This window comes from Perissodus microlepis, chromosome 19 (assembly GCF_051167445.1).
Source record: "Perissodus microlepis isolate ML-2025 ecotype Zambia chromosome 19, ASM5116744v1, whole genome shotgun sequence".
NCBI lineage: Eukaryota > Metazoa > Chordata > Actinopteri > Cichliformes > Cichlidae > Perissodus > Perissodus microlepis.
Window position 1 is genome coordinate 5,219,531 of NC_140479.1, and position 12,326 is coordinate 5,231,856.

The window sequence follows — 12,326 nt, forward strand, 5'->3', positions numbered from 1 at the left end:
TTTAAACTTGGCTTTTACTTGCCTTAAAATGCTCGCCACATGATTTAAACTTGTCTTTTTCCCCCCAAAAAAATCGTGAAATATAATTCATTTTAAGTAGAAGTCACTAGCTGCTATTTCTTTAGCTTTTAGTTAATTTAATTAATGTTTGTTCCCACTTTGTCTTTTAGGCTCCCCTTTGTTGAGGTTGAGTCTAGTTTTGCTTCAGCTTGTTTGTCAGTTTGCCATTTTAACTTCATTTGTGTTTGTAACAAATGTTCTTGTTAGCTCTCTCTCAGAACTCTCATTTGACCTTTTAGTAATCATTTTTCATATTTTATGCAAAATCCACTTTCTATTTCTTGTGTCTTGCTTTGAGTTTGATAACTCCAATCTCCATTTCAACATTATTGAGGCTTAAGTTATAATTTTAATGATATTATGTGACAAATAATATACCTTTCTAATTATTATAGCAATCCATCCTGTGAATGCAATTCCAGTGTATTTATATATTTATATTAATTAGAATTTATGTGTGCCTGGTTGATTTGCCTGTATATTTTTAAAGCAAAAAAACAAGCCCCTAGCATTAGTCAGCTAATGCTAGGGGCTTGTTTTTTTTGCAAAGGTAGCACTCCACTCTCTTGCTAAATATGATGAAATCCTTAAAAAAACATGATGGTAATGAACAAACTGCTGAAATCAAGGCTTAAAAACAAAACAAAGAATGACATCACTCTGGCAACTTTTATCTTTTATATATAGTGTATGGTTTCACCCAATCCAAAGCACATACACCTCTCTATGTAGCTGCTAGACATTTTAGCACATGACTATAGGTTCTACACTGGCACAAATGTTGTATTGTGGGCGGACAGTCGACCAGAAAGACTTAAAAGCACCTCTGGTTACAACACTGGAAGTCAGATTGTCTCCTACAGATGGAGGATCTTGCAGGATTTGTACATCGGTTAGTTTGGGTTCATTGTTCACCTGCCCAGAACAGACACACACTGAATAATTTAAAATATCACAGAAGTATGGGAAACCTGTGATGCTGACATGCCTTGTGTGTGTTTGTGCTCTGAAGCAGCGAACAGTAATAATTCAGTGGGTTCACACCTTAGTTTGTTGTTTGGGGGTTTTACGGATCAAAGCATTAAGTGCAGAGAGAGATTCACACAGATAATGAATGGACTGTTAATGTGCTGTGGCCAAGCAGCTAATGGACACACACACACACACATACACAGGAAAACACTGATACGCACACATACAAAATTACACTTTCACTATAAGATGTACACAAAACACGCACGCACATAGAGGTGGTAGCTGGCTAATGGCTGTCACTGTTGACTGATCACAGTGATCAGCCTGCTGCAGCTCTAATTGCAACTAAACAATCTGAAAACAACCAGAGTCAGGTTTGCAGGAGAAGAAGGAGGGGAACAGAAGAGGAGAAAGAAAAGGAGAGAGCAATACGGAAGAGAAATACAGAAAATAAAACAAGATGAAAGTGATTAAATGAGAATGAGGAAAGAATGAAAATGGATCAAAGGAAGGGAAATGAAAGCCCAACAGGTTGGAAAGAGGGAAGAAGGGAAGGACCTGTTTACAAAAGGATATATCCAGAGCAGAAATGAGTAATAAACTTAATCAAGGAAAATGAAGGAAAACATTTTTTATAAACACAGCAAGAAAATGGGATAAAACAGCTGAAGGTAGACGCGTACAGGAGGGAAGAAAAACAAGGAAAAATGTGATAAAGGTAGAAGAAAGTTAAAGTCTGAACAGATGGACAAGAATGAAGGTACTAAAGGTCAGTTAAAGAGTGTGAAGTGTAAAATATATTTAAAAAAAAGTTTTCAGTATTTTATTTTGACAAGATACTGATGTAGGCTTCAGGCAGCTTTTTTTTGCACAGTTAAGATCCAAATTTTGGGACTGCCAGGAAATAAAAAATTAAATTTATACACTGAGCAACTGAGTCCAAGTGTGTGTGTCTGTGTGTGTGAGAGAGAGAGACAGTAAGACACAGGGATGATAGGGATCAACCAGGGAGGAAATGGAGGGATATGAATCAAGGAATAAAAAACAAACAATAAGCAGATGAGCAGAATAACCGAAAGCTTCGAAGCTAAACAGAAAATAAAAACCACCGCTGCTATTTTTACCTTGAGGCCGTCTGCTGGGCAAGAAGGCAGCCAATTGGCTGACGGGTCCCCTGGGGCTGTGAAGGGCTCGTGTAACTGGTTGGTATAGAGGAGGCGGGCCTGGATGCAGCGGAGGGCGCGGAGCATCCAGCTATGCTGGCGCCGGATCTGCCGCTGGAGCTGATCCCATTGGCTGGAAACCATATGGAGGATATCCTTCAGACCTGGAGGGTGACAGACATAGGGATAAAATTGAAAAAATGAGAGAGAGCCATGGATAACACAGAGAAAGACAAACAGAGAGAGGATAATAATGAAAGGGAGAAAGAGAGACTTAGGATAGTTACGGTGAGAAAAATTATACCCATAATTCCATTCCTCTATCTGACTAAAGACGAGCTTTTCTAAGACCACAATATCTTTTAAAAAACTTTTAAATCCACATTATGTTAAGTGAATGTAATGTCATACTTTTATTTTCATCCTTAAAGGATAATTCCGGCTTATTTCGGCCCAGAGCGTTTTCCTTTTAATGTGGCTTTTGTGGCTCAGAAAATGACATTTTTTGAGTGCTGCAGGTATCTTGCAACAGCTGCTCTGATACGAATCTCTACAACAGAGTCGCAGAGTGCAAAGTGTGTACGATAATGGGAACTAAGCCAGGTTGAAATAAACGCTAATTATCCATTAAATGGATGGGCTACCTTTGAAACACCCCTACAAAACATAGGTCAGTAGTGACTACATTCATTTACGCTTTTCAGAAAGTATAAGAACAAGGATAGTGGCAATGAAAGTGACGCAAAGGCAGGTTTTTATCGTTATTCAGACTTTACAAAGGTATACAAATTCTAATTCCTGGAAGTCATAAATATTTTCTAGTGTATATAGTGATAGATTTCACTTCCCTTGGGCTAAATCCCAGTTTCCACCCATAGGCCTGTTGGTATCCTTAATCTTTAAGCTTTTTTTTCTGTGTTGTAGGCTGCAGATAGGCTGCATGCTAACGAGGTGACAAATGGCATTAAAATCATGGTTTTATTGTCTTGGCTGAATGATGATTCAAGTCTCTAATTTTGCTACAAACTAGAGGTCCCTCAGGAAAGTCTCCAGATATACGGTTGCATAATAACATCAAAAAGTGATGCGAATGACCAAACCATAATCAGTCAAATTTATCACTTATTACAGTCATGTGCTCGTGGTGACTGTAGTCTGGTTATTCCACAGAGTGTACGCCACTCTGACGCATTTCTGCTTAATGAAAAAGCTAAAAAGGTTTTGGAGCTTTTAGGAAGTGGAGCACCTTCCTCCATCTTCTCTGTCTTCCCTGGAAATCTGGCCCTGAATAACTGAGTTCTGCTGGGATGTTCATTAGAGATCAATTATCTCTGCACATTTTGATTTTCTAGAAATCTGATGCATGAGTGGCAGAACAATCCCCATCATCGGACCATTTTCATCAAAACCTCTTCAGAAATCTGTAGTTCAAGTTGTTTAGTTTGTAATTATTCATCTTAGTGAGTCTGTTATGTTATCAAGTTGGTAAGCAACAAATATTCCCAAATCCCAACACACTATTACTGCTCAGATATTTGAAAACAACACAGCTTTCTCTCTTTCTCGGTTCTCTCTTTTCCATCTTTAGCTTCAGAAATTCTGAAAAAATACGCCGTTACTGTATACTCAATGTTTCTTTCCCCTGCCTGATGTTTTTCTTTTCTTTTTCTCTTTCCTTCTTCTTTTCTCCCGACTCATCTCATTCTTTGTCTTTATCTCTCCCAGTCTCTCTTTCGGCTACATTCATATGAGGTCTCCTCTCTGAAGGTCGCTCTGTTAATCCAAATATTAATAATGAATGGAATAGGGTCGGGGCTCCATTATGGCCACCTGTGTGTGTGTGTGTTTCAATGTGTATCCTGTTATTGTGTGTGTGTGCATATTTGATATGTGAAAGAATATGAATACGTGCAAGAAAATACCAGACTGGTGGAAGGTGATGATGGTGAGCAGCGCTTTGCCTTCCTCCATTATGCTTTCCTTCAGAGCGGCACGACTGTCCACGTTTAGCTTGAAACTCTAAAACACACATAGAGAAACAGATGCAGATCATCACCAGAATCCAGAGAGTTCATCAGACAAGATGAAAACAAACCTGCATTCTTTATAAAGTCCAGCAGGGCGGCGACTCCAGTGATTGTAAAAAGAAGTGCTTCATGTTTCTAATCCTCACTTACGGAGCCCCGGAGGGGACATGGGAGAAAAAAAAATTAAGACGGACTTTTGCGAGATCTCGCAAAACTAACTCGGGATCTCGCAAAACTTTTGCGAGATCTCGCAAAACAAACTCGGGATCTCGCAAAACTTTTGCGAGCTCTCGCAAAACAAACTCGGGATATCGCAAAACTTTTGCGAGATCTCGCAAAACAAACTCGGGATCTCGCAAAACAAACTCGGGATCTCGCAAAACAAACTCGGGATCTCGCAAAACTTTTGCGAGATCTCGCAAAAGTTTTAGCCGCATTCTTCCCGTTAGCTTCGAGCTAATGGGAGGTCGAGACCTACTACAGCCGGGAGGAACACCGCTTTCCCGGCACATCGTGCCTCGACCTCCCGGTCGGCTTCGAGCCGGCGTCTGAAGAATGCGGCTAAAACTTTTGTGAGATCTCGCAAAAGTTTTGTGAGATCCCGAGTTTGTTTTGCGAGATCTCGCAAAAGTTTTGCGAGATCCCGAGTTTGTTTTGCGAGAGCTCGCAAAAGTTTTGCGAGATCCCGAGTTTGTTTTGCGAGAGCTCGCAAAAGTTTTGCGAGATCCCGAGTTAGTTTTGCGAGATCTCGCAAAAGTCCGTCTTAATTTTTTTTTTCTCCCATGTCCCCTGCGGGGCTCCGTACTCACTAGATATATCACCTCGGGTTTCTGCTGCGTTTGTAGTCTAAATTGCTAGCTTTAAGTATCACCTAATAATGCATGATATTCATTTTACAATGTCTGATGCTATTTTGAGTAAAACAAACAACATAGGAGAGAATCTTGGGTGTGGCTACCTTGTGATTGACGGTTACTACTGTGCAGTAAACTTCATTTTCTTATTAACATGGTTTAAAAACAACACTTGACTGTGAAAATCATTTTCTCTCTGTCCACTTACACGGGTCTATGTAAACAAGAGAAGGGTAGCAGATTAACAAAGACAAGAAAAAAAAGCATAATTGTGGTAATGTAAGCAGGAAACACACAAAGAGAAGGGAAGATAAAAGAGAAGCAAAAAATAAGCTATGATATGGGTGGACAGAAGGATGGATGGATAGATGGATGGATGGAGGCACAGAGCTGCCTGAGGCGGTGTTGGGAAACACTCCAGTCAGGTCTCTGAACACCATTATAGCCTTTTTTTGATCTGATGCGTGTGTGTGTATGTGTGTGCGTGTGTGTGGATATGTGCTGTTGTATTACTCATATTTTGTTACTCATAAATGTGTTTACACTGTCGCATTTTGGGAAGTTGCAACGTTGACATGAGGTAAACCGTGAGATTTTTTGTATGAAATCTTGGTTTAATAATAGGACACCGTGAGGTACAGGCTAAGGTGATGGTTAGTTGTCCTTAGGAAGAGAATGCAAGTCAATGTCTTTTGAAGTGATAAAGACAAGCTTGTGTGTGTGTGTGTGTGTGTGTGTGTGTGTGTGTGTGTGTTTACATATGTTTGCGGGGACCAAAAATTGGAAGTTTACCATGTTTGTGGGGACCAACCGCCCTTATGGGGACAAAAACACGGTCCCCACGAGTTTGAAGGCATTTTTCAGACTCAAAATGTGGTTTTAGTGTCAGGATTATTTCATTATGGTTATGGTTAGGTTTAGGCTAAGGGTTAGGGTTAGGCATTCATTTTTGATGGCTAGGGTTAGGGTAAGCGGCTAGGGAAAGCACTATGTCAATTAGATGTCCCCACAAAGATATGAAAACACGGTGTGTGTGTGTGTGCATGTGTGCGTGTGTGTGAGACAGCCTCAAGGTGCCGAGGTCTCACAATTTAACCACTCCTGACATCCTGCTGTGCTGCAGTGGGAAATGCTGCACGCACATACTCACACACACACACACACACACACACACACACACACACACACACAGTGCTTTCGAGACACACACACCCACGGTGTAAATGTTTGTATGTGTGTATTTGTGATGCAGTCTGATCAGCCTGATCTCAAGAGAAATTTGTACACTGCACATGCTGTGCAAAAATGAAAACACGATTTTCATGCAACATAAAAAATAAGAGTAAGAAGTGTAGTGTGCATTAAATGGAAACAATACTCATCAATATATTGGGGAAAAAAATCCTGAAAGATCATTGCATTAAAGCTGCTTCTCCAGGTTGTGGTAAAGACACGTTGCTAAAATAGGATAAAACTGGGACAAAAGACACAAGATGGCAAAGGTCTTGCAAATCTGTCTCAAAAGTTTTAAATCATAGCAAAAAAGAGAGACGGTGAGAGAAAGAGGACTGAGAGACTGTGTGGTGGGGTTTTTTTTCAGTCCAATGAAATTATACTTAGAAACAGGATAAGAGTGTAAAACCCTTTAAAGAACAGTGATGGCAGTAATAATTGGTTGAGATACAATTAAGTATCATGTTTAACTGACAAAGTCCAAAAACGCATTCAGTTAGTGGGTTTGGTTAATAAGTGATTCTAAATTGCCCATAGAAGTGAATGTGAATGTTAAATCTGGCTCTAGGTTGTTACTTTGGTGGGACTTGAAATCCTTCATCTGTTTCTCCAGAAAGTCCTTGGTCTGCTCTAGAGCTCTGCTGCGAACTGGAAGGCTACTCATGTGCAGTGAGTTCATGTGCCACTCAGCAGGACTGCAGTCCAGAATCAGAGTTCACTCTGAGACTGGGAGACTTACTGAAGATACATCTGATCAGTTATTTATTATCACAAATAATAAGCTATAGTATTAGAGGTAACAGTCAAGAAAATATGAGTGAACTCCCACTGTTGCCACAAATATTATCTAGTTCTGTGGGAAACACTGTATTGCAAACCCTGCTAAATAGCAGACAGTGCGAACTCAGCCTGTGACAGTCCTGCCATGAGGGATGGGCGGGTGACGGCATCAGTCAACACATGACAAGGTCAGACCGCCACACCACCAATATTTATGGAGTAGGATATACACAGTTGAGACAAATGGGATAAAGTGTTTTAACCCTCTCACAGGATTATAGTAATGTATGTGGAAAAGAGGATTAGCTTCATCATAAAATCATTCAGTGTCACCTCAATAACCAACTCCTTGATTGATACAGATGTTTCCCAAATATCTTGACGTGAATGTCGGATCATCACGTGCCAGAAACCGAATCCTCAACCCAGGATGTGTTAGTTCTGTGCTTTAGCCACAGGTTTACACTAGTGTAGTTCTTTGTGTCGTATAAAAACCACACATCTCCGGCTTTAAAAGGATGTGAGCAGATAGCGGTGAAGCTGTCCTGCACATATTACATTTCACAGATAAACAATAAAGTATCTCTCGGAAAACTCAAACCATCAACTATACTATCTCCTCACTGTGCTCCCAAAAACACATTCATATATCAGCATTATCCAAACAAAACATGACTGTCTGCTTTCTGCAATCATTACTGCCTTGCAAATGTTGTAAATTACTCCAAATCTCACGGCTGATTGAGTAATTTTACAGACTCAGCGGCCACTCTGCCCCACTTAATTTCCAGATAAGCTGGTGAAATACCTCACAGCTAATAAACATAAAATACATCTATCAGCGCTACAGAAAACACAGCGTGACTGTCTGCGTCTCTGGGATAGGGCTGGGCTGATGTTAGGAATGAATTAGGTTGTGCAGATTAGCCAGGCTATCAGAGCGCGATCGTATTTCAGCGCCTTATTCCACAAGCGATTCGGCTCAGTTTCCTCCGTTTAATATATGGAGAGCATAGAATCGATAAGAGTAGAACAGCCAACCATCAATCACACCATGATAAGGCATGCAGAGCAGCTCTGCTTTTATGCATGTCAGACAGCGGGCTTTAATAAGAGGCTGTGTGTATGTATTTATGTGTGTGTGTGTGTGTGTGTGTGTGTGTGTGTGAGAGAGAGAGAGAGAGACAGAGAGAGAAAAGGAGGGAAGTAGAGTAAAGAAAATAAAGACTTACTTTTTTGACAGAAAGAAGAGAGTGTGTAAAAGTTATGGATTACAAAATAAAAGACCCATTAGCTGTGACAAATTTCATGAGATAACTCTTTCAAAGGTTTTATTTTATTTATTTATTTTCAGGAATGTGTATTGTCAGGAGGGATAAGAGTGTTGCGCCTCAAAGAAATCAAAGCTACCTCAATGTCTAGGATTGTCTACACAGAAAATCTCAACCTCGACTTTTATCAGCAGGAAGTAGCCATCAAAAAACGGTGATATTTTACTAAAAACCACTATAGATGGGGACTTTTGTAATTGCTACATACAGTATAAAAACAGATGTGGTGAATCTTGTATATAATATATTTGGTGGTTTTATTGCTTGTAATCGTTTTCTTTTGGGTTGATATTCCCATAATAGTTTTACTGTGTTTATATTCTCATATGTTATTTTTAGTTTTGTTCCTGTTTGTAGTATTATTTTGAGCTTTAGTTTAATCCTGCATCCCCCATTAAGTCTCCATCTCTGTGTTAGGTGTTCTTTTGTTACTTACTTCCTGTTTTACCTAGGCAGTTTGGGCACCTATGCCTTGTACTGAGTTTAGCTTCCCTTCTCTTGGTATCCCTGATTTGTTCCTGCTAAGATTCCCACCATTTGCCACCTAGCCTTCACATCCTTTGTCACACCCTCTCTCTCAGCTGTGTTTCCTATGGAAGTCTGGGAAAACAACTTTCTGTCTTCACCTCTGTAAATATTTTACTGAAGAATTTAATGTCCGCAGTCTCTGACTCTGGGTCATACTGAATAAAAAATGGAATCTGTTTTGTAATTCTTGGTCATACTCTCAGAACAAATTATCCATAGGATGTTCTTTGGGTAATGACTGGTGATTGACAAGTCATTAGCCAGTGACCAAGCAGTTTCACAGTTAGTCAGAGTTTGTTTGAAACCAAGATGGTAGCAATGAAAATGTTGAGGTTTGGAAATGGGACTTAAGAAACCAATCAGTGATATTACGGTACTGTCTATGGTAAATTCCCATCTGTTGCTTCCCGCCTTTCTTTGTGTCTTTTTAGTAAATTAACAGGAATTAATAACTGCGCACCAGCAGCAATGAAGGTTGAGATAAAGCAGTGAAAGCTAACAAACAAGTTATCAAGCTGGTGCAGAAAGTGGACGCAGATGCTAATAAATACTTCAATTTAACTTGAATTTAACTTTACTTGTCAAACCAATTATTTGATATTATGGCTTTAAAAATCTTTCTTCTTTGCTTAAGGATATTTAGACCACACAAACACATGTTCAGCATCTTTGGTTAATAACATCTGACAATCTATGTTGAGTGAGAAAAATAAGTAAGTAAAGTTTATTTATGAAATGCGTGTCACAAACAACAAAACAGAGTAAAATAAATAAGAAAATGAATAACAGCAATACAAAATCAGCAGTATCGCAGTTTAAAAGTTAGAAGGTGAATCTGGAGACTTCTCAGCGGCTGTGGCTGTTGGCCTCATATGTTATGACTCCCCGCTCTGATTAACATACACATTGTGCAGTTGAGAGGTGAGCTGCTTCAAAGCCTGGATGATCAGATTACCTGTTAGCATTAGCATATTAGCCTGAAGCACAGAGTAGGATGGCCTCAGAAGCCTACCTAATATCATTTAGCTTTTAGCACTGCCATATTAGTGAGGCGCTAAGAGGTGTGCAGTGCTGATGCTGAGATGACATTGAGGTTTGACATTGAGACGGTGTATTGAGCTGCACTGATCAGACACACACACACACACACATACAGCAGACAGGCTTGGGTTGATGAGACAAGATCTGATCAAAGAGTCTTTTTAATAATGATGATCAAATTGTCTCCATTCATACTAAGCCGACAGAAACTATAGCAGTATGACTGGATCCCCTGGGGGGGGGGGGGGGGTGTTTATTCACTCAGGCCTACAATCTCCTTTGTTTTCTGTAGTTATGAATTTTCTTGCACACTTCTTTCATGTTAAGCAATGAAATGCAATTCTGTGTTACATTTCTTTCTGTCTCTTTCATTTTTTTTGCTACTTCCCTTTATTTTATTCTCCCTACCTCCCTCATACGGCTTGTTCCTCTTCCTGTCTTCATCTCAATCTCTATATTTCTTTTTCTCTTCTTCTCACTCTCCTGTCCGCCTTCAGTCTCCCTCAATCGTTATCTCTTCTTAAGCCCACTCTATACCCTCCTCTTGCCCCTCACTGGTTTTCTTTACCAACTCTCTTTCTCCTCCTTCTACTCCCCTCTCTTCGTACTCTACTACACCTACAAGATACTGGATACATATAGAAATACGCTGTGTCGAACTGAACTCCAAGTGAACCAAAATGCATCTCTACAAACCACCTGAGAATGTTCAGTCCAGTCAGCGATAAGATGTGTCTGCAGTGGGAGCAACAACAGTAAATACAGAAAGAGTGTATTCTGGACTATTGGAAAACACAGAATTTATGTTAATTACATGGCTAGTTGTCTAAAGAGCTTGGAAAGAAAAGTGTCTGGACTTCTTTAAGTTGCTTGAAGACATTTCACCTCTCATCCGAGAAGCTTTTTAAGTTCTAGGGTCAAATGGTGGAGAGTCCCAGATTTCACTAGCTGGTCCCACGTTCTCATTTTAGATTTGACAGCGTTTTAGTAGGTAAAAGTGAATGCTTTGACATGAATTGAGCTGCGGTTTGGGGAAGGCCTTGAAGGGGACTGGCAATGGCTCCCAGGCCTGGCAGATCCCCATGCACTAAATAGAAATGAAGGCGTTAAAGAATTGAGAACAAGGAGGGAGGGAGGGGCACGTAAACAAGAATGAGCAGCTTGCAGAACTGGGGGAACCTATGTAGATGACAACCGGTGAGCGTGTTTGGAGGCGTGGTCCTGCTCCTGAAATTCCGATACATAATCTCCAATTAAGCCCTGTGGGAGTGTCCCCCCAAAAGGATGATGGACCCCTTGATGATCCTCTACCTAATCATACGAGCCAAGGTGTGAAAACGGGTGTAGGTCACAGTCAACCAAGATTTCAGGTGAGCTCATTGTGAAACCTAGCCCCACCCTATCATGTGATTTCCTGAGGTAGGATGGCCCAAGATGTGAGTGGGCGTTAAGGCGTCTGTGAAGGGATCTCAGAACTGGATTACAGATGGTAGACAGTTGGTGTCGTGAGCCACCACCTCTGTTCAAAGATGGTCGCTCACAGTGGACGTAGATGGCTTCTTTCACTCCTCATCTGTCTTCTCTGTCCAAAATGTGAACATTGGCATCCTCGAAAGAGTGACCTTTGTCCTTTAGATGCAGATGGACAGGCATCTAAAGGACGGCTGGCTCTTCTATGTTGTGCCATGCGTTCATGAAGTGGCAGTTTGGTTTCCCCAATGTAGAGGTCAAGAGCTTCTTAGACTACGATGACCTGGATGACTGAGAACCTTCACAGACATATTCATGGCTAGTTGCTTTACACATCTATAGTACCTTCGCACACTGAGAATACAAAGCCTACATGGCTACAGTACGTTTTTCAGATCTGCCTTCAAAATGTGTTTTTGTCCCATCTCCCTCCCCTCACCTCAGCTGGTCGCAGAAGATGGTTCAGACATTGTCAGAGCCATGTCCCCATATTTGCTGTGCAACTACTTCCAGGTTATTTTGTTTACTACCATGATTATGATTAGTAACACCCTACTGTCAGTCCAGCCAAGGAAATCTGTGGTCTTAGATTTGTTTTTTCATTGGTGTTTGCTTCTTTTTTCATTTACTACAAGCAGCTAATCCTCGTCTTCCTGCTGAATTGGATGAAGGTATAGGGGTAGTCTCAAAGTCAACTGTGGTTGATATTTTTGTTGTTTGTTATCTGAAAGATTTCAGATGTTTTGCTGTTATTTCAATGCTTCAGTGATGATGGCGAGCTAAATGAATATGTTCTGAAGTGGTGGTCTGTTAATTTTGCACATTATACTTGAACACAATCTCAGACATTTCTCACTCTCCTCT

General features: G+C 40.5%; 1 protein-coding gene across 2 annotated transcripts in view; it reads right to left on the bottom strand.

Annotated features, from left to right (window-relative positions):
* The window catches only part of akap6 (A kinase (PRKA) anchor protein 6), a 217,805-nt gene that overhangs the window by 140,863 nt on the left and 64,616 nt on the right, over window positions 1-12,326 (bottom strand). For both annotated transcript variants that reach the window (XM_084914965.1, XM_084914966.1), the window contains exons 12-13: window positions 4,121-4,217; window positions 2,160-2,362 (exon numbers count right to left, since the gene is read on the bottom strand). In XM_084914965.1, the coding sequence (XP_084771091.1) occupies window positions 2,160-2,362; window positions 4,121-4,217 (300 nt within the window). The remainder of the gene's footprint in view (window positions 1-2,159; window positions 2,363-4,120; window positions 4,218-12,326) is intronic.